The sequence below is a fragment of the Acomys russatus genome, chromosome 1 (genome assembly GCF_903995435.1).
Source record: "Acomys russatus chromosome 1, mAcoRus1.1, whole genome shotgun sequence".
Lineage (NCBI taxonomy): Eukaryota > Metazoa > Chordata > Mammalia > Rodentia > Muridae > Acomys > Acomys russatus.
The window spans coordinates 96,552,490-96,574,558 of record NC_067137.1 but is presented as its reverse complement, the minus strand read 5'-3'; the positions used below and the strand labels follow the sequence as shown (position 1 = coordinate 96,574,558).

The following is a 22,069-nucleotide window of genomic DNA, read 5'->3' as shown; positions in this document are numbered from 1 at the left end:
GTTGAATCCCATTAGAGACTCTAAATCTGAAAAGAAAAGCTTGTATCACTTTAGACCAGAAATGAAAAGATTTGCTAAGTGCAAACAGTTTTCTAGCGGGTGTGCTTAAATACATTAAACAGATACAATTCCAGTTTAATACCAGAGTTATCTAGTCTTCAGTACATATCAAAATATGCCAGCTTGTCTGAGACACTAACTTTAATGATGACCTCCTAATGCAAGAAGATGCAGTGCTAGACACTGATGGTCTGTTTCCCAGAACAGACAAAAGCATTTCCACATCACCCACACTGTGTGGTGTAGCACGTGAAGTTTTATTCTTCTCAGCTTCCTTTGTGACAGAATGATTCTTTTTTTTTAAGACTGATGTGTGTGTGTGTATGTAGGGGTGCTTTTCCTGCCTGTAAGTCTGTACAGCAATTGCATTCAGGACCCTTAGAGGCCAGAAGAAGGTGTCAGATCCTATGGAACTGGAGTTACAGAAGGTTGTTAGCTGCTGGTGGGTGCTAGTAACTGAACCTGGGTCCTCTGCAAGAGCAAAATGTGCTCTTGACTGCTGAGCTGTCTCTCTAGTTTCCATAAAGATTAAGTATGTTTCCAAGTTAGTGATCCTCCCACCCCCAGAAGAAACTGCCGTTCTTCATACCATTGCTCTCTGGGGAGTCAGGGTTTCAACTTATGACTCTAGGCATTTACAGATATTCACACTGTTATAGATAGTGAGAAGGGTCCCTGTGTTTCCTTTCTCATGGACACTTTACTCTGTGGCCCAGGATGGCCTTAGACTTCCTATGTAGCATAGAGTGGCCTTGAACTCACAGAGTTCTCCTGTCTCTGCCTTTCCAAGTGTTAGTGTTACAGGTATGAACTGCAATTTCTGGCACTTAAATAGTGTGGGCGGCTTTTCTTGTAGGTGCTGGAGATGCACACTCGTCCTCATGCTTGTGCTGCTGTTACTCTTGCCCATCTCCCTAGCACTTAGATTAAGAAAGTTTTTTTAGGTTATTTTATGTGTGTGAATATTTTGCTTGCATGTATGCCTGGTACTCAGAGTTCAGAAGAGGTGTCAGATCCTGTGGAACTGGAATCACAGATGGTTGTGAGGTAGCACGTGGGCGCTGGGATCAAACTGGGCCTCTTTGCAAGCAAGAACACCAAGTGCCCTTAACTTCTGAGCCGTCTCTCCAACCATCTCTGATTAAAAACTCTTCAAGGTATTATCACCACAACAGGAAAACTAATACATTTCTCAGCTGCAGCAAATTCTAATAAGAGGCTGATGGTCTAAGCTAAAATCAACCTAGAAACAGACAAATGAATGCTGAGACCCCCGAACCCCCTCCCCCCATATTATTGTATGTGTTCGCTCTCACTGACGATCTTCTAGCTGCTTGCTTGGTTGCCACTTCCAGTGAGGAATAGGCTCTGGGAAGATGTTACAGCTTTGTAGAGATAACTGTATCCACGTTAGGCCCTGAGCCCTGTGTAGCTGCCAGAACAGTGCTGTCTGTACACAGTAGTGGATGCATGGGAGGAACCAAGTATTGTGGGAAACATCCTACACAGTTTTGCTGAGAAGCCAGGTGTGGTGGAGCATACCTCTAATCCCAGCACTTGGGAGGCAGAGGCAGGAGGATCTCTGAGTTTGAGGTCAGCCTGGTTTACATAACAAGTTCCAGGATAGCCAGGGCTAGTATAGAGAGACCCTGTCTCAAAAACAGAACAAAACAAAATAAACAACAAACCCAAGCAAAACACCCCCCCCCAATATTGCTGAGAAGAAGAAAGGACTGAAGTCACAGCTCAGTAGCAGATTATGCATCTGGCATGTGCAAGGCTCTGGGTCCAGTCTCCAGTATCACCAGAAAATAAAAAGAGACAAATACAGCTGGGTGTGGTGGCATACACCATTAATCCAGCACTCAGGGAGGCAGAGGAAGGCAGATTGCTGTGAATTCAAAGCCAGCCTGGTCTATAAATCAAGTCCAGGACAGCTAGGCCTACACAGAGAAACCTTGTCTTTAAAAAAAAACAAAAAAACAAAAAACACCCAAAACAAGGGCTAGAGAGATGGCTCAGAGGTTAAGAGCTCTGGCTGCTCTTCCTAAGGTCCTGAGTTCAATTCCCAGCAACCACATGGTGGCTCACAACCATCTATAATGAGATCTGGTGCCCTCTTCTGGTGGTAGGCATACATGCAGGCAAAACACTATACATAATAAATAAATAAATCAGCTGGGCGTGGTAGCTCACACCTTTAATCCCAGCACTCCGGAGGCGGAGGCAGAGGCAGGCGAATCGCTGTGAGTTCGAGGCCAGCCTAGTCTAGAAAGTGAGTCTAGCGAAAGCTACGCAGAGAGACCCTATTTCCAAAACAAAACAAAACAAAATAAATAAATCTTAAAAAAAGAAAAACAAAACAAAACTGGTTACTGTGATTTGTCTTGTATATTGTAGTGATGAACAGTGCAGTTCAGCCAAGATTTAGTGCTAGAATGTTGGCATTCCAGATAATACCATACTAGTGACCACAGTGTGACTCAGGAGGCAGAGTTTTCAGGAAATTAATAAAAGTAGAAAGTTTTAGTTCATGGTTCACAGTCTGCAGCACAAGGTGCTTAGTTTAAAACAGAAGTGCTCAAAGTCCAGCACTATAAAAATCAAAACCCCAAACCAAAGCCACTGCAGTTCCCCAAACATGCCTGTTAGGGTCAGGGACAGGACAGGAGCACCTACTGTTAGGGAACTGTGTTGGAAGACAGCAGCCAACAGAAACAGACACAGAAATAGAAAATAAAAGCCTAAGAAACAGAAGGTCTAGAGAGGAGCTTGTTGATGATGCCTCTATGCAGTGGGTCAAGAGAAACATCCAAGAGCAATAGCATTAAAATTAAGATGATCCTGGAAAGCAGGTAGTTGTAAAGTTAGCATGTCACAGTCAATAATAGTCACATATACATGCTCTTGCTTTGTTGAAAATAGAATGAAGACAAGACCTTATTTATAGGAGGAACAGCAACAAGCTAATGATAGAAAAAATATGAAATACATAAAATGAGATTTCCTTTCATCTGAATTACCAATGTTTTTTGGCCGAAGTTGCTCATAATAGTCCTTTATCCTTTTAATTAAAAACAACTTATTTAGATAAAATTTATATATTATAAAATACACATCTCTACAGTTCACTGGCCCTTAGTATATTTCAGTGTCCGTGTAACCATCACCACTATACTTTTAGAACAGTTTATTCTTGTCCCTCGACACACTTCATATTGGGGACCAAGCCAGGGCCTTATGTTTACTGTGTCCCTGAGCTAAATTCTGAGTCTTAATTGTAGAACATGTTAATCACCACCCAAAGAACTTCCATATACATTGGTCATCAGTTTCCTTTCAAAAATTGAAGGGGCACAGGTGTGTACATTTCTGGACTCTTAAAATAAAAAAAAAAAATATTTTCTTTCATACAATGTAGTATAATTTTATCCTTCCCCTTCCCAACTCTTCCCAGATCCTCCTCATCTCCTGCCGGCTGACTTCACGTTCTCTGTCAGCACCCTGTTGTGCTGGCCAGCTACCCTGGGCACGGGCATGCGCTGGAGTGTGGTTGACATGCTCAGTGACACTCCATTGGGGAAAACTGGGTCTCCCTTCCCCAGCAGGTTTCAGTTGCACAGATAGCCTCTCAGGTCAGGGGTGAGGATTGTGTCTGGTTTGAACCTGTGCAGGTCCTATGTGTGCAGTCATAGCCTATGTGAGTTCACATATGCATCAATTCTGTTGAGTCTGGAAGATGTTGTTTCCTTGGAGTCATCTCATCCAGCACCTCTGGCTCTTACAATATTATAATCCGTCTCCTGCTCATAGATCCTGGAGCCTTGAGAACAGGGGTTTGATGGAGACATTTAGGGCTGCGTGCTGCAAGGGCCTCTGCTTGATGGGGGCTGAGCGGTGCCCCTGCCTCACTCAGGATCCTTGTTTCTAGGGCCATCCATTTACTTTCATTTTTCTTAATAGCTGAATAATATTCCACTGTGTACCTTACCAGTTCAGCGGTAAAACTGGAAAACTGCCACATTTTTATTATCCTTTCATGAGTTGATGGACATCTAGACTGTTTGTAATTTCTGGCTATATAAGTAGAGCAGTAGCTCTTTCTTGACTCCATCTACGCGGTAGCAGTAGCGCCATCTGTGGGTTAGTCGCCAACATGCAGCTCTTTGTCTGCACCCAGGAACTACACACCCTCGAGGTGACCGGCCAGGAGGTCGCCCAGATCAAAGCTCATGTGGCCTCACTGGAAGGCATCACCCCCAAAGAGCAAGTCATGCTTCTGGCAGGCTCGCCGCTGGAGAATGAGGCCACCCTAGGCCAGTGTGGTGCAGAGGCCCTGACCACTCTGGAAGTAGCTGGCCACATGCTGGGAGGTAAAGTCCATGGTTCCCTGGCTCGTGCTGGAAAAGTGAGAGGTCAAACTCCCAAGGTGGTCAAACAGGAGAAGAAGAAGACAGGCCGGGCCAAGCGGCGAATGCAGTACAACCGTCGCTTTGTCACTGTTATGTCCACCTTTAGCAAGAAGAAGGGCCTCAATGCTAGTTCCTAAGTCCCACTGTAATCCTGGCACTCTAATAAAGCCATTTTGCCCAGACATCTTAAAAAAGAAAGAAAGAAAGAAGAAAGAAAGGAAAGAAAGAAGAAAGCAGTAATGAACACGGATGAGATGTAGTAAGACATAGAGACCTTTGGGTAGATGCTCGTGAGTGGCACAGCTAGATGTCGGGGTAGGTTTTTATTTTCCATGCTGATTTCCACAGGGGCTGTACCAGTTTGCATTTCCACAAGCAGCTAATAAGTGATCTCCTTGCCAGCATGTGCTATCATTTGTTTTGTGAATCTTGGCGTTCTTACTAGGATAAGATGAGATCTCAAAATAATTTTAATTTAGATTTCCCTGATGGCTAAAGATGTTGAATGTTTAAAATGTTCTCAGCCATTTGTGTTTTCTTTTGAGAATTCTGTTGTTTATACCCCATTTTTAAATTGAGTTTTTTTTCTTGATGTTCATTTTTATTTTTAGTTATTTATTTCTACATACTAACCTTTATCATATGCATACTACTGTTTCTTTAAATTGTTTATTTTATCTTGATTTCACTTTGGTAGGTCATAAATACCAAGAAATTTTCTGGGTATTATGATGCATACTTTTAATCAAAAATATTATTTATTGATTTATTTTACGTTTTTCAGTTTGGTAGAATATAGATTTTTAAAGTGTGCCCTTTTGATTCTCTCAATTTTCTTAGTATCTGCCATCATGTCTTCCTTTTCATCTCTTTTTTTTTTTAAATTTTTTTATTAATTTATTCTTGTTACATCTCAATGTTTATCCCATCCCTTGTATCCTCCCATTCTTCCCTCCCCCTTTTCATCTCTTATTAATTTAAATCGTTTTTGCCTCTGCCTCCCAAGTCCTGGGATTAGAGGTGTGCGCCACCACTGCCTAGCATTAATTTGGAATTTAGATCTTCTCTGTGTCAATTAATTTAGCTACAGGTTTGTCTGTCTCATTGACTCTTCTCAAAGAACCAATGCTTCATTTCATTGTTTGTTTCTATTTCATTGATTTCAGCCTTGAGTTTTATTATTTTTCCCATCAACTCTTTTGAGGTATTCTTGTTTTTCTAGAGCTTTCCAGTCTGCTATTAAGTTATTAGTATGAGATTTTCCAGTTTATTTAATATAGGCTATGAGCTTGACTTTTAGCCCACCTTCGTTGTGTCACACAGGTTTGGTTATGTTGTGTTTGCATTTTCATTCAATTCTAAAAAGTTTTCAATTTTCTTCTTGATTTATTTTGACACAATTTTCATTCAATAGTGAGTTGTTCAACTTCTGTGAGTTTGTATACTGTTTGCTGTTTCTATTGTTGATATGCAGCCTTAATCCATGGTGATCAGATAGAATATAAGGTGCCTGCTCTCTCTCTCTCTCTCTCTCCTTTTTACATCTCTTGAGACTTGCTTTGTGTCCTAATATGTGGTCCATTTTGAAGAGAGTTCCATAGGCTTCTGAGAAAAGTATATTATTGTGTTTGGGTGGTATGTTCTATAGATGTCTGCTAGTCCATTTGATTTGTGATATTATTTAACTCCAGCATTTTTCTGTTTGATTTTTGTTTGGATGACCTGTCTATTGTTGAGAGTGGGGTATTGCAGTTACTTACTATTGTTGTATTGGGTTCAATGTGTTGTTTTTAGCTAGAGTAATGTTTCTTTTATGAACTTGGATACCCTTGTGTTTGGTGTATACATGTCTAGAATTGCATATAGTCTTAGTGGGTTTTTCCTTTAACGAGTATATACTGTCCTTCCCTATCTCTTCTGATTAGTTTTGATTTGAACTCTATTTTGTCTGATACTAAATTAGATACACTTCCTTACTTCTTGGGTCCATTTGGTTGGAATGCCCTTTTCCAACAACAAAAAGTCCTTAGAGGTAAGGTATGTTTCTTGGATGTAGCAAAAAGATGGATCCTGTTTTCTTTCTTTCTTTTTTTTACTTTCCCCCCTAAGGTTTATTTATTATGTGTACAGTGTTTTGCCTACATGCCAGAACCAGATCTCATTATAGATGATTGTGAGCCACCATGTGGGTGCTGGGAATTGAACTCTGGACAAGCAGCCAGTGCTCTCAACCCCTGAGCCATCTCTCTATCCTGGATCCTGTTTTCTAATCCAATCTGTTAGCTTAAGTTCTTGGGATTTTCATGTGATCAAAGTATATAATCATATCTATATTTTGTTGGATTTTATTGAGTTTTCTATGTTTCATAAGGGATGTTAGTTTTTAGTTTTCTTTGTGATATAATTATATAGTTTTGGTATGACAATAACAGCACTGCTAATGACTTCATAGCATGAAATGCAAAATATCACCTCCAAAATTGTACATAAAGGATTTATAGTAATGCTTCTGGGCAGTGGTGGCACAGGCCTTGAATCCCAGCACTTGGGAGGCAGTGGCAAACCTCTGAGTTTGAGGGCGGCTCGGTCTGCACAGTGAGTTCTGGACAGCTAGGGCTACACAGAGAAACTCTGTCTTGAAAAAACAAAACAAAAACAAAAAATAAAGGGTTTACATGAAATCTTAGTTAAATGTTTGGTAGAGTTCCCCAACGAAGCCATCCAAAGTCCAGGCTTTCCTTGCTGCTTTAGTCTGTATTTGTTACAGGTCTAATCAAACTTGCTGTTTCTTAAGTTTGTGTTAGCTTATGTCTCCCTAGTTTTTTCCATTTTATGTTAAGTTACATATTTAAAATTTTTCTTTTTTTATATGTATATTTAACTTTATTATTATGTTTCTTTTTTAAACATGTACATATATATAAACATATACATACAGCAGGAAGAACCACAAAACAATCAGGAATTATATAAATGTTATATTCATAGTGATTTGGCTATTTGTATTTGGCAAACTTGAAGTAAACATCTTTCCTGTCTTGTTGGGTCTAAATTTCTGAATGAAGATCAATATCTATCATATCTCATCTCTATTAACTTAAAACATCAATCTTGATCTAAAAACATCTTAACCCCTAACCAACTAAGCTTAATTGTAAAACCAAATTATCTGGTCTTTAACCTCATCAGAGACTTGAGAAGGAATAAAACTTAATTACCTGAGTGAACCAGAAGTGCAGGTGAGCAGCTTTCAAAATGAAAAAATGACTGAGCCAGTTTACTGCTTAAACAGTCATCCAACACTCTTTAACGTTGGAGCATCATCTTCAGCCTTCTAGCCCATTATATCTGACAGACGTGTATTATTTGTGAGGCAGGAATTATTGAGGACTTGCTTACTCCATCTTGGCAGAGTTCAGCCGTTGACTCTGCCTGCATTTAAGCTTGCTCATTTTTAGGCAGAATTCTGTCAGTGGCAGAAACGAGGACATTTTGCCCAGTGGCTGGTTTGCCACATTTGAAGTCAACTCCATGAGGAGGTTCTTTGATGCTCATCATCTTCTTTGAGGTAGGCTGGGTATTGCCAGGAGTTAACTTGTCTGGTTGTCAAAGAATCTTTAGAATAATAAAAACATCTTTAAATGCCACATTCTGTAGGTCTCTGAGGCTTTTGAAGACCTTATTTAACTATTTTACCTTATATAGCTGTACAGTCATAGTTATCTATTAGACCTAGGATATATATTCTTGTGATAAAATTAGACTAGTATTTGACATGACCATGATTTGTTCAACTAACAATTAGCTTGTATTACTTAATTATCCTAAATAGGCTACAGCACCACTTTCAAGGTATTGGAAGTAAACCTTGTATTATAATTGAGTTGGATGGGTGCAACACCTCACATTAGAGTAGAAATACATATGTAATGTGTGTAAGGAATAATCATATATTTGGATTCTATACCAGTGTATCAGAATTACACTTATTTTTCATCAATATACAAAATTCTATTCCAATGAATTAAAAATAACTTTATTTGTGAGTAGCAATTAAGGTCTTGAGTAGAGTCAATAATCTACCTTTTGTTCTATTTCCCTTATATTTCTATATCTCCCTTTCTTTCCAACTCCCATATATCTCCTTACCTACAAAAGAAAGATAAGGAAAAGAGACCTTTATTTATATTTTGTTTGTTTATTTTTGAGACAGGGTTTCTCTGTGTAGCCTTGGCTGTCTTGGACTCACTCTGTAGACCAGGCTGGCCTCGAACTCACAGAGATCTACCTGCCTCTGCCTCCCAAGTGCTGGCATTAAAGTCGTGCACCACAATGCCTGGCCTTTGTTTACTTTTTTGAGACAGGCCTTTGTTTACTTTTTTGGGACAGAGGTTCACTGTGTAAACCATAGCTGGCCTAGTGCTAGCTATGTAGAGCAGGCTGGTCTCAAACTCAGAGAGGGACATCCACCTGCCTCAGTTTCCTGAGTGCAGGGCCCAGCTTAAATTAAAATAAACAAGCATTTATGTGTGTGTGTGTGTGTGTGTGTGTGTGTGTGTGTGTGTGTGTGTGTGTGTGTGTGTGGGCATCGTGCCATAATGAGCACGTGGGGGTGAGATACAATTTGTGGAAGTCGGCTCTCTCTATCATGTGGGTTCCTGGGATCAATCTCTGGCTGTCAGGCTTGGTAGTGAGTGACTTTACCCACTGAGCCATCTCCCTATAATTTATTTGTATAGTTTATAGTGTTTGTGTACAGATACCCTCCATCCCCCACTAGAAATGATGAATCAGCCCTCTCAACTCCCATCCTTTTTCCTTTTAAAATTCTGGACTTTGTACTTTACATTGAGCCCCAGCTGAGACCCTCTTTCATTCTTGATTTCAGTAATATGATTGATAAGGATTTGTTAGTGTAAACCCTTGGTGTCTTTATTAGTGTCATAAATGTGCTGGCTAGTTGTCTACTAAACAAAAGCTAGGATTATCTGGGAAGTGGTAACCTCAACTGAGAAAAAGTCTCCATCAGATTGGGCTGAGGCAAGCCTGGGGGAGGTGTATTTTCCTGATTAATGATTGGTATGGGAGGGCCCAGCCTATGTGTGTGGTGCTACCCCTGGGCAGGTAGTCCTGGATTGTATAAGAAAGCAGGCTGAGCGAGCCAGTAAGCAGCACCCGTCCATGCCTCTGCTTCAGTTCCTGCTTGCAGTTTCCTGCCTTAGGTCCCTGCCCTGCCCTCCCTCAGTGGTGACTGTGTAAGCCAAAGCCCTTTCCTTCCCCAGGTTGTTGTTGGTCATGGTGTTTACCACAGCAAGAGAAGCTGGACAATGATAATAAGACTCAGAGTAATAGCTCTTCTCTCTCTTCTGTTGTTGGGATTTGTAATTTTCTTTATGAATGTACATACTTCTGTGTGCATGCACCTATGTGTTTCTATATACAATGGATGATGTGTGACAGAAAATCTCTAGAGGAATGCATAAGGAATTAAAAAAATCTTTACCACAGGCTAGCCCCTTATTTTACATATAAAGGTTCACCTAATAAGGCAAAATCTATTTATTATCTATCTATTACAGGCTTGCCCTTGATTTTGATAATAAAGATTCAGCTAGTAAAACTAATAAAGCTTACCAAAGGCTCATATCTAGAGGACAATTGGTCAAGGCCAACTTAGGGCAGTGGAGACAGACTCTGCATAAGGAATTTGATAGCATTGGTTGCCCCTGTTCAAGAAAAATGAACTTCGCTGGGTGAGTGGGAGGGACTCTTGTCTGATTTTCCTCTTCACTCTGAGTTTTGGGTTACATGACTGTGACCTAGTTAAAAACTGCGGAGCGTTAGGGGTCTCAGGTTTTTAGCCTGAGTTCATTTCCTTCCTCATCACTGATTCTCTTTCCTTTCCCCCTCCTGATCTTGGGGGGTGGGCAGTGCGACCGGCTCTGAAAGCGATCTGAAGGTGAAAGGTTCTGACCCTGCTGCAGGTCTGTGGCTAACAAAATGCTTCTCTCTCTGGCCCCTGCAGATCGACCTGCTGGTTGGGCCGAGTGTATCTTTGAGGAAGAGATATCTGAACTTCAGCCTGTCTTCCCCAGGTAAACTTCTTCTCAGTTTCTATTCTGGGCATGAATGCACCGGCCATGCTGAGGCTGATTGGGAATGCTTTCTAAGCTGCCTTCCTTCCCTAAGAAGCTTATAGAGGGATGGGCTTGTATGTAAAAGGCAAGGTGATAGTCTTGCAGGTGAAAACCCCTATATAGTAAAAAAAAAAAAAAAAAAGTTGGATGTGGAGGCACACATCTTTAATCTCTTTCCTTTTCTTGAGAGAGAAAGCCTCCAGCAGACTTGCTGGCCACAGAGTAATGGGGATGAGGAGTGTGGGGGTGGGTAGGTCTCAGCATTCATTTCTCTGTTTCTAGGTTCATTTAGCTGAGATCACCAGCCTCTTATTCCTATGGGAAGGAATTTGATGCAACTGAGTAATACATTAATTTTCCTGTTGCTGTGATAAAATACCGTGACAAAAGCAACATTAGGGCGAAAGGGTTTTTACACAAGTGGCAAAGTCATGGCTGGTCATGTGCACCTGCACTCAGGGGACAGGAAGTAAATGCCAGTGCTTTGCTCACTTTTTCCTTTTGTTGAGTTCAAGACCTCTGCCCATGTAAGGTGCCACCACAGTTTAGTTGGACTTCCTGTCTCAATATAGATAATTCCTCACAAGCATAACCAGAGGTGATTCTGTTTTGGGGGAAGGGAGGTATTTCCAGACAGGGTTTTTCTGTGTAATACACCTGGCTGTCCTGGACTCACTTTGTAGACCAGGATGGCTCCAAATTCACAGAGATCTATCTGCTTCTGCCTCCCCAGTGTTGGGATTAAAGGCGTGCACCACCACACCTGGCCAGAGGTGATTCTAAAATCCTGTCAAGTTGGCAGCACTAGCCATTGCAACTCTAATGTCACCTGGACAATGAACTGCATGACTTTTTAAAATTTAAATTTATTTTTATAAATTTATTCACTCTACATCCCAATCGTACCCCTTCCTTCATCTCCTCCTAGTCCCACCTACCCTCCTCCTTACCCCCACCCCCTCCCCTAGTCCTCAGAGAGAGGGAGCCCTCCTCCCTACCAACTGACCCCAACCTATCAAGTCTCATGAGGACTACCCGCATCCTCTTCCTCTGTGGCCTGGTAAGACATCCTGACAGGGGGATGTGATCAAAGAGCAGGTGACAGAGTCCATGGCAGAGACAGCCCCTGCTCCCCATATGAGGGGACCCATATGGTGACTGAGCTGCCTATTGGCTACATCTGAGCAGTGGGTCTAGATTCCCTCTATGCATGGTCCTTATTTGGTGCATCAGTCTCTGCAGGGCCCCCTGGGCCCAGATTTGTTGGCTCTGTCAGTCTTGTGGAGCTCCTGTTCCTCTTGGTTCCTCTATCCCCGCCCCCTCGCCCCTATAAGACTCCCTGCTCAACGTTTTGCCCAAAGTTTGGCTATGAGACTCAGCTTTTACTTTGATCCCCCGCTGTGTGGGGTCTTTCAGAGGACCTCTATGATCCTGTTCCCTCTCTTCAACTGCTTCCAGTGTCTATGCTGTTTGCTCTTCTGAATGAGAATTACGCATCCTCCCTAGGGTCCTCCTTGTTACTTCGCTTCTTTATGCCTTGGATTGTAGTATGGTTATCCTGTATTATATGACTAATATCCACTAAAATGTGAGTATATACTGAGTCGTCTTCTGGGTCTGGGCTACCTGACTCAGGATGATCTTTTCCAGCTCCATCCATTTGCCTGCAAGTTTCATGCTGTCCTTGATTTTAATAGCTGAATAGTATTTCATTGTGTAGATGTACCACAGTTTCTTTATCCATTCTTCGGTTGAGGGACCTCTGGGTTGTTTCTAGTTTCTGGTTATTACGAATAAGGCTGCTATGAATGTAGTTGAACAAATGTTCTTGCTTTATGGTAGAGCATCTTTTGGGTATATGCCTAGGAGTGGTATATAGCTGGGTCTTGAGGTAAAACAGTTCCCAAGTTTCTGAGAAAGTCCCAGATTGATTTCCAAAGTGGTTGTTGTTACAAGTTTGCACTCCCACCAGCAATGGAGGAGGGTTCCCCTTTCTCCACATCCTCACCAGCATGTGCTGTCACTTCAGTTTTTGATCTTAGCCACTCTGATAGGTGTCAGATTGAATCTCATAGTTGTTTTGATTTGCCTTTCCCTAATATGACTAAGGATATTGAACATTTTTTAAAGTGCTTCTCAGCCATTTGATATTCTTCTTTTGAGAATTCTCTGTTTAGCTCTGTACCCCATTTTTAATTAGATTATTTGGTTCATTGTTGTTTAATTTCTTCAGTTCTTTTTTTTTTTTTTTTAACGGTAACACTTTCTGTTTATTGAACCTGCCCACCCCTACCCTGCTCCAGCCCGCTTTGGGGCTGCTGGCCCTTGGTCCCAGGGGCAGGGGTGGGGGTGAGGGAAGAGGAGGGGTCTGGGCTGCCTGGTCCCAGCACATTGTCTGCCCTCAGCGGCTGCAGCAGCGAGCTGGCTCTGGTGGTGACCAGCGGTGAGCAGTCCTCTTCAGTTCTTTATATATATTGGATATTAGCCCTCTGTAAGATGTAGGGTTGATGAAGATCTTTTCCCAGTCTGTCATTGACAGTGTCCTTTGCTTTACAGACGCTTTTCAGTTTTATAAGGTCCCATTTATTAATTGTTGATTTTGGAGCCTGAGCTGTTGGTGTTCAGTTCAAGAAGTTGTCTTCTGTGCCAAGGAGTTCAAGGCTCTTTCCCGTTTTCTCTTCTAATAGATTTAGTGTTTCTGGTTTAATATTAAGGTTCTTGATCCACTTGGATTGTAGTTTTTTTTTTAATGTAGTTTTGTGCAGGGTGATAAATATTAATCTATTTGCATTTTACTGCACAAAGACATCCAGTTAGACCAGCACTATTTGTTGAAGATGCTGTTTTCCACTGTATGGTTTTGGCTTCTTTGTCAAAAATCAAGTGTTTGTAGGTGTGTGGGTTTATTTCTGTGTCTTTGATTCAATTTTATTGATCCATCAGTCTGTTGCTATGCCAGTACCATGTAGTTTTTATTACTGTTGCTCTATAGTACAACTTGACATCAGGGATGGAGATGCCTCCAGAAGATCTTTATAGTACAGGATTGTTTTATCTATTCTGGGTATTTTTTCCATATGAGGTTAAGAATTGTTCTTTCAAAGGACAGCAAGTAGCCAAGAAGAGACTTGATACCCTATGAGAATATATAGGGGGACGTAATCCCCCTCAGGAACAGTCATAGGGGAGGGGAATAATGGGAAAATGGGGGGGAGGAATGGGAGGATACAAGGGATGGGATAAACATTGAGATGTAACAAGAATAAATTAATAAAAAAAAAAAAGAAAGAAAAAACAAACAAACAAACCAACAAACCCAACCAACACAATGGTCACTCAAACATTTCCTCTAGTTGTTACTAGAATCACTGAACTCAGCTTTGTTTTGAATTCTTCATTGGCTCTGATATTTCACATATTGGTTTTCCTCTTTCATAAATAATGAAGATGTAAAAATGTTCATACATGTGGCCCTGAAGCAATAATAAATGACCAAAGAACTTCCTGGGGTTATATTCACTGCAGTAAGGAAGAACATTAAAAAGGAATTTTCTTTTCATCTTTCTATAAAACAAAATAAAGTACAAATATTTAGGAAAAAAAAAAGAATTGTTCTTTCATAGTCTGTGAAGAATTGTATTGGTATTTTGATGGGAATTGCATTGAATCTGTTTTGGTAAGATGGCCATTTTTACTATGTTCATCCTACCGATCCATGAGCTTGGGAGATCTTCCCATCTCCTGATATCTTCTTCAGTTTCTTTTTTAAAATATTTATTTATTATTTTGTATGTATTTATTATTATGCATGTACACCTGCAGGCCAGAAGAGGACATTAGATCACATTATAGAGGGTTGTGAGCCACTATGTGGTTGCTGGATGTTGAACTCAGGACTTCTGGAAGAGCAGTCAGTGCTCTTAACCTCTGAGCCATCTCTCCAGCCCCATTCTTCAGTTTCTTTCTTCAGAGACTTAAAGGTTTTTTCTTACACGTCTTTGAGTTATACCAAGTTATTTTTGGTTTTTTTTTTTGTTTGTTTGTTTGTGTGTGTGTGTGTGTGTATGTGTGTGTATGTGTGTGTGTCTGTTGTGAAGGGTGTTGTTTCCCTAATTTCTTTCTAAGCCCATTTGTCTTTTGTATAAAGGAGGGTTACAGGTGTTTTGTTTTGAGTTAATTTTGTATCCACGCACTTTGCTGAAGATGTTTATCAGTTGTAGGAGTTCCCTGGTAGAATTTTTGGAGTCACTTATGTATACTATCATATCATCCGTGAATAGTGAAACTTTGACTTCTTCCTTTGCAATTTGTAGCCCCTTGATCTCCTTTAGTCTTATTGCTCTAGCTAGGATTTCAAGTACTATATTGAAGAGTTACCAAACGAGTGGGCAGCTTTGTCTTGTACCTGATTTCAGGGGAATTGATTTATGTTTCTCTCCATTTATTTTGATGTTCGCTATAGACTTGCTGTATATAGCCTTTACTTTAGGTATTTGTTTAGGTATGTGCCTTGTATCCCTGATTCTCCCAAGACTTTTTAACATGAATGGGTGTTGGATTTTGTCAAGTGCTTTTTCAACATCTAAGGAGATGATCATGTGGGCTTTTTTTTTTTTTCAGTTTGTTTATATGGTGGATTAAAATCACCCCTGAATGCCTAGGATGAAGGCTACTTGGTCAGGGTGGATGATATTTTTGGTGTGTTCTTGAATTTGGTTTGTGAGTATTTTATTGAGTATTTTTGTGTCGGTGTTCATAAGGGAAATTGGTCTGAAGTTCTCTTTGTTGGGTCTTTGTGTGGTCTAGGCATCAAGGTGACTGTGACCTCATAGAATGAGTTTAGTAATGTTCCTTTTGTTTCTGTTTTTAGGAATAGTTGGAAGAGTATTAGTATTAGATCTTCTTTGAAGGTCTGGTAGAATTCTGCGCTGAATCCATCTGGCCCTGGGCTTTTTTTTGGTTGGGAGACTTTTGATGACTGCTTCTATTTTCTTAGGGGATATAGGACAATTTAATTTGTTTACCTGATCTTGATTCAATTTTAGTAAGTGGAATATTACTATAAAATTGTCCATTTCCTTTAGATTTTCAAGTTTTGTGCCATATAGGCTTTTGAAGTAAGACCTAATAATTCTTTGGATTTCCTCTATATTTGTTGTTATGTCCCCCTTTTCATTTCTGATTTTGTTGATTTGGATAGTGTCTCTCTCCCTTTAAGTTAGTTTGGTTAAGGATTTGACTATCTTGTTAATTTTCTTAAAGAACCAGTTCTTGGTTTTGCTGATTCTTTGAATTACTCTCTTTATTTATTTCAGCCCTGAGTTTGATTATTTGCTGCTGTTTACTTCTCTGAGATGTGTCTGCTTCCTTCTTTTCCTTACAGCTTCAAATGTGCCATTGAGTTGCTTGCATGGGATATCTCCAGTTTCTTTATGAAGGTGCTTGGCGCTATGAACTTTCCTCTTAACACTGCTTTCATTGTGTCCCATAAGTTTGGGTATGTTGTGCCTTCACTTTCATTGAATTTTAGGAAGTTCTTAATATCTTTATTTCTTCCCAGACTCGGTTGTCGTTGAGTAAAGAGTTGTTCCACTTCTGTGCATGTATAGGCTTTTTGTTATTCCCGTTGTCTAGCTTTAGTTCATGGTGATCTGATAAGAGAAGAGGGATTATTTCAATCTTCTTGTATCTGTTGTGGCTTGCTTTGTGACCAACTCTATGGTTAATTTTGGAGAAGGTTTTGTGTTTGAGTCAAGAGTTCTGTAGATGTCTGTTAGGTCCATTTGATTCATGATATCAGTTTGTGTCATTATTTCTGTTTAGTTTCTGTTTTGTTGACCTGACCTCTGGCGAGAGTGGGGTGCTGAAGTCTCCCACTATTAATGTGTGAGGATTGATGTGCACTTTAAGCTTTATTAGTGTTGGTTTTCAAATGCGGGTGCCCTTGCATTTGGAGCATAGGTGTTCAGAATTGAGATGTCATTTTGGTGGATTTTTCCTTTGATGAGTATAAAGTGTCCTTCCTCATCTCTTTTGATTAATTTTAGATGAAAGTCTATTTTATTAGATACTAGAATGACTACTCCAGTTTGCTTCTTGGGTCTGTTTGCTTGGAAAACCTTTTCCAGCCCTTTACTCTCTGGTAATGTCTGTCTTTGTGGCTGAGGTTTGTTTCTTTTTTCCTTCCTTCCTTCCATCTTTCCTTCCTTCTTTTCTTTTAAAGATATATGTATGTATGTATGTATTTATTATGTATACAATATTCTGCCTGCATGTTTACCTGCATGCCAAAAGAGAGCACCAGATCTTATTATAGATGGTTGTGAGCCACCATGTGGTTGCTGGGAATTGAACTCAGGACCTTTGGAAGAGCAGCCATCCCTCCAGCCCCAAAGTGTGTTTCTTGTATGCAGCAGAATGATAGGTCTTGTTTATATATCCATTGTTAGTCTGTCTTTTTATTGGAGAGTTGAGTCCATTGATGTTGAGAGATATTGATGACCAGTAACTGTTTGTTCCTTTTATTTTGATGTTGGTTGTGGTAGTGTATTTGTGTGCTTGTCTTCTTTTGGTTTTGCTATTTATATCCTATGGGTTTTTTTGGGGGGGGGTGTAGTTAACCTCTTCAGGTAGGAGTTTTCCTTCTAGTATCTTCTGTAGGGTTGAGTTTGTGCATAGATACTGTTTAAATTTATTTCTGTCTTGAAATATCTTGTTTTCTCCACCTATGAGGATTGAAATTTTACAAGGTGTAGTAGTCTCTTAGGGTTTATAAGATGTCTGCCCAGGCCCTTCTGGTGGTTATGGTCTCTGCTGAGAAGCCAGGTGTGATGCTGATAGGTTTGTTATTATATGTTACTTGGACTTTTTCCCTTGCAGCTTTTAATATTTTTTTCTTTATTCTATACATTTAGTGTTTTGATTATTATGTGGTGGGAGGATTTTCTTTTCTGGTCTAATCTATTTGGTGTTCTGTGGGTCTTTTGTATGCTTATAGACATCTTTTTCTTTTGATTGGGGAAGTTAATTTTGGTTTTTGGTTTTTTTGAGGGTCTCTCTGTGTAGTCTTGGATTTCCTGGACTCACTTTGTAGACCAGGCTAGCCTCAAACTCACATCAATCCGCCTGCCTCTGCCTCCCAAGTGCTGGGATTAAAGGCCTGCACCACCATACCCAGCCTGGTTGAGGAGGTTTTATTCTATGATTTTGTTGAAAATATTTTTTAAATAATTTATTTAGTTTTGTTTTATATGCATTAGTGTTTTTGCCTGCATTCATGTCTATGTGAAGGTGTCAGATTCCTTAGAACTGGAGTTATAGACAGTTGTGAGGTGCCATATGGTTGCTGGGAATTGAACTCAGGACCTCTGGAATAGCAGCTAGTGCTCTTAACCACTGAGCCATCTCTCCAGCCCCCTTGTTGAAAATATTATCTGGGCCTTGGAGCCAGGAATCTTCTCTTTCTTTTATTCCCGTTATTCTTAAGTTTTGTCTTTTCATGATGTCCATAATTTCTTAGATGTTTTGTGTAAGGGATTTTTAAAAAAAGATTTAACATTTTCTTTGATGGATGTGTTGAATGATTTTTAATATTTAGTATTAATAATAATTTAAATAAAATTAGTGGTTACTCCTTAACCAGCTTTATACCCAAATAACCACACAGAGAGACTAGGATCTACTTAGTTAGCCTATTGCACAATGCTGCGCAATAATTACTCAGTTGTAAACCTCCATAACTCCAGTTTTCCTTTGTGGATATATCATGGTCACGTCATCTCCAGTATCGTGGTGTCTTAGTTAGTGTTCTATTGCTGTGAAGAAACACTATGACCAAGGCAGATTTTAAAAGAAAGCATTTAACTGGGGGGTTAGTTACACTTTCAGAGGGTTAATTCATGGCCATCATGGCAGGGAATATGGTGTTCTCATCCACAGGAGGCAGGCAAAGAGAGAGGAACAAGGGGGACGGAGAGGGGAGCTGGGGAGAAAGAGGAGAGAGAGAAGAGACTGAGACTGGGCCTGATGTGGGCTTTTGAAACCTCAGAGCCCACCCCCACTGACTCACCTCCTCCCAGAAGGCCACACTTCCCAATCCTCCCCAAATAGTTCCACTAACTGGGGACCAAGTATTAAAAAATTGCCTATGGGGTCCTCTCTCTCTCTGTCTTTCTCTTTCTCTCTCTCGTGTGTGTGTGTGTGTGTGTGTGTGTGTGTGTGTGTGTGTGTGTGTGTGTGTAGCCTTGGCCGTCCTGGACTTACTTTGTAGACTAGCCTGGCCTCAAACTCACAGTGATCCACCTGCCTCTGCCTCCCTGAGTGCTGGGATTAAAGATGTACACCACCACACCTGGCTGGGGGCCATTCTCATTCAATCCTATACACCTAGGGTTTCTACTGAAGCTTAAACTGTATCTTCACAACCTTATACAGTCTCTCAGAACATCCTTACAGTGACTGTAACAGTGCCACACACTGCTGAGTGTCAGCAACATCTGAAACCATCATTAGGGATTATCCTTTTAAAACTCTTCATAAAGCCCATGGAGAAAGTGACACGAGGAAATGTAATGTGTTTTGTTAGTTGACATCTCGCCTTCTGTCCCTGTAGGACAATAGGCACCGTCCAGCACTGCCTCCACCTGACCTCAGTATATACCCATTTCCTGCCCCAGCACGGCCGCCCAGAGGTCACGACGATGCCCTTAGGTCTTGGGATGACAGTGGATTACATTTTTTTCTCAGCCGAATCCTGTGAGAATGAGAACAGAACTGGTAAGCCTGGTGAAACACGGGTTTCTAGAAGCCACCCCAGGGTGCCTGGGGTGTTGCCGGTAGGTTGGGTCTTGGTGGCCTGACGTGGGCTGCAGGAACCTGAGCATCAAAGACGCAGACGTCGTGCCAGCTTTGTGTACATCCTTCATGCAGGCTGCCTTCCTTGCGTGCTTTCTCCTTTTCTTGCAGTGTCAGGCTTGGGGCAGGAGAATAGTCATTTGTTTTCCCATCATGGTGGTGTTAAAAGTAGAGCACTAGAAATAACTAGACCAGTCTAAGGGCAGAAGGTGGGCAGGGACTTGCTAAGGGCAGACCCTGTTTTTTCTTGCCAATAGTCATGATGAGCAGCTCACTAGCCCAATGTCTAGTTTGATTATTATTTTTTAAATGTTTGAATTGCCTGTTTAAAATCATATTTTATATGAGGGATCTATATTTATATATCTCTTGAAAAATCAAAAACCTTGTAATGTTGGGCCTAGAGACTGTGTTCTATTTGTCCCTGACAGAATGTCAGGTGGTGTGTGCATGCATGTGTGAACATTCATGTGTATGTGTGTGTGAGGGAATGTCATTTATTTTAAAGTGAAAGTTCTGAGGTCCACATCTACCATGCCACATGGTTGTGGCTGCTCTACCTACCGGCTTCTACTTTGTGCCCTAGATCACAGGCTGGATCGAGATGGGACTCTGAAGCTCCTGGGCCGCCTCTCCCTCCTCTCTGAAGAGATTCTCTGGGCTGCCAATGGCTTACCCAACCCCTTCTACTCTTCAGACCATCTCTGCCTGCTCGCCAGCTTCGGCATGGAAGTGACTGCCCCATGAGGGCCCCCAGGGAAAGAGCTCACTGGTTCGGACGACTGCAAATGCCCCGTGCTGTGGAAACTTACGTCCCTTCCCTTGTTCCCTCCTGCCCGTGGTTAGACTTTATCCAGGCCTGTCCACGTTCTCTGTGGTCCCTGCCCTGTCCCAGCCTCTCCTTAATATTGTGCCACATGCTAGGTGGCCCTGGGAGAGGTGGAAAGCTTTTCCCCTTCCTTCCATGTACCCAGCGCTCCCTCCCCCATTGATTTTTAATGACCAGGGTTGCGGGAGTTATTGATCTCATTGGTTATTTGCTTTCAGGCCATTTCTTGGTGGCACCCTCTGACCTAACCGTCCCCCTCCCTTCATGACCTCTGGGCTCTGGCACGCACATACAAGGTGTGTGTAAAGCATGGGTTCTCTTGGGATGGGACTGCCCAGCACAGCCAGCCCTGCCTCTGCCTAGTGCATGTGCCACTGTGAGGTGATGGGCTATGGACAGGCTGAGAGCATGACATAGCTGTGTGCTGCCAGGAGGCCACAAGTGTGGGGCCCTATTTTCCCTTTCATTAGTCAGTCATCTAGGCATCCTGGGCACTTTTTATTTCTGGAGACAAATTGGCCCACAGCCTGGAGCAGCAGCTCAGGGACACACCATACCCCAGATCTCCTCAGACCTAGATGATTTTGGTAGGACTTCCCTGAGGAAGGCAGTTTGATGTCTCAGTGGGCTGGCACAGTGTTGTGAGGTTTAAAGCATTCTAATGGTAAGGAGACTGAGCCTTCAGGGAACTGTTGTCTCACCAGGCTCTGCAGAACTGGGCAAGAGTTGGAGTCCCAGTAGAAGAAGCAGGAGGCTCTACAGCAGCCTTAGCCAGCACTGGAGCCCGGGGCTTAACCTCTGACCTCTGCACACCTAAGAAAATTACTTTTCTTCTTCACACTCTTTCCCCTCCTCTGCCTCCTGCCTTCCTTGTTCCCTTCCATTCTCTCACTGGAGAGGCCTTCTGTTCAGCTCAGGCCAAAACATCTCAACAGTAGCCTGGCTTTGAGCTAGATCTAAAAACTCAGAATGGCTGTGCCTGCAGATTTGTTCTTTCTTTCTTCCTCAAACAAAGGGTTCCCTAACCTCCTCACTGTAGTCTATACCATGTCACCTGCATGCCTTACTCATTGCTGGGGTATAGTCAGATCCTCCACATAGCTTTAACTCAGAGTATCTGCTGGCCTTTGTTGGTTTGTCTGCTGTGCTCTCCCTGAGACTGGAGGGCACTGACTGTGCTTAGGCACGGTGGGCCAGATGTCATGTTCTTTCCTTTACTTGAAAGCCAGAGACTGGCCGGAACGCTGCTGCTGCACTCCGACCCTCAGCTCCCCGTGCCCAGGTTCTGAGGGAACGTCTTTTCCTGTGTGTCTATTTTTAAGTTTTGTTTTCTGGGTACTGGACATTTGCCTGTCTGAGCCCCAGGCCCACCTGTCCATAGCCTGCTTTTCACCATCTCTCTCTGGATACCTCCTGAGATGGTTTCACATCCATGCCCTGTTGGTTCTCAGGACAAGGGCCTCTGCCAGGAAGTGCGGGCTCAACTGCTAAAGAAGGTGGAGAGCCAGGGCTTGATGGTTTAGCTTTTCCTTGTTTCTTATTTGTTTCTCTTTTAGAAATGAAGTGTGGGGGTTTAAATGGCATATAAACTGCACTCTGGAGCCAACAGAACCAGGCAACATTTTTCCAAATAAAGGCTAATCATGCCCCCTCCATTGTTGGCCTTTTCATTAGGACTCTGAAAAACGTGGGGTTTGAGAGAGTTGGAGGATATGGTGGGCGGAGAAGGGTATGAGGGGCCTTAGGATCGAAATGGAGAACAGAAGCTAGCCATCTGT

The 22,069-nt window shown here is 41.8% G+C and overlaps 2 protein-coding genes across 2 annotated transcripts in view; both read left to right on the top strand.

Annotated features, from left to right (window-relative positions):
• Angel1 (angel homolog 1) overlaps positions 1-20,906 on the top strand; it is a 32,582-nt gene extending 11,676 nt beyond the window's left edge. The window contains exons 8-10 of the mRNA XM_051149639.1: positions 10,498-10,567; positions 19,221-19,384; positions 20,049-20,906. Coding sequence (XP_051005596.1) covers positions 10,498-10,567; positions 19,221-19,384; positions 20,049-20,209 — 395 coding nt within the window. The 3' untranslated portion in view covers positions 20,210-20,906. The remainder of the gene's footprint in view (positions 1-10,497; positions 10,568-19,220; positions 19,385-20,048) is intronic.
• On the top strand, positions 4,217-4,609 carry LOC127192330 (FAU ubiquitin-like and ribosomal protein S30). Its single transcript, XM_051149643.1, has one exon. It carries the CDS (start codon positions 4,217-4,219, stop codon positions 4,607-4,609), a length of 393 nt encoding a protein of 130 aa, XP_051005600.1.
• Positions 20,907-22,069: the final 1,163 nt, after the last annotated feature.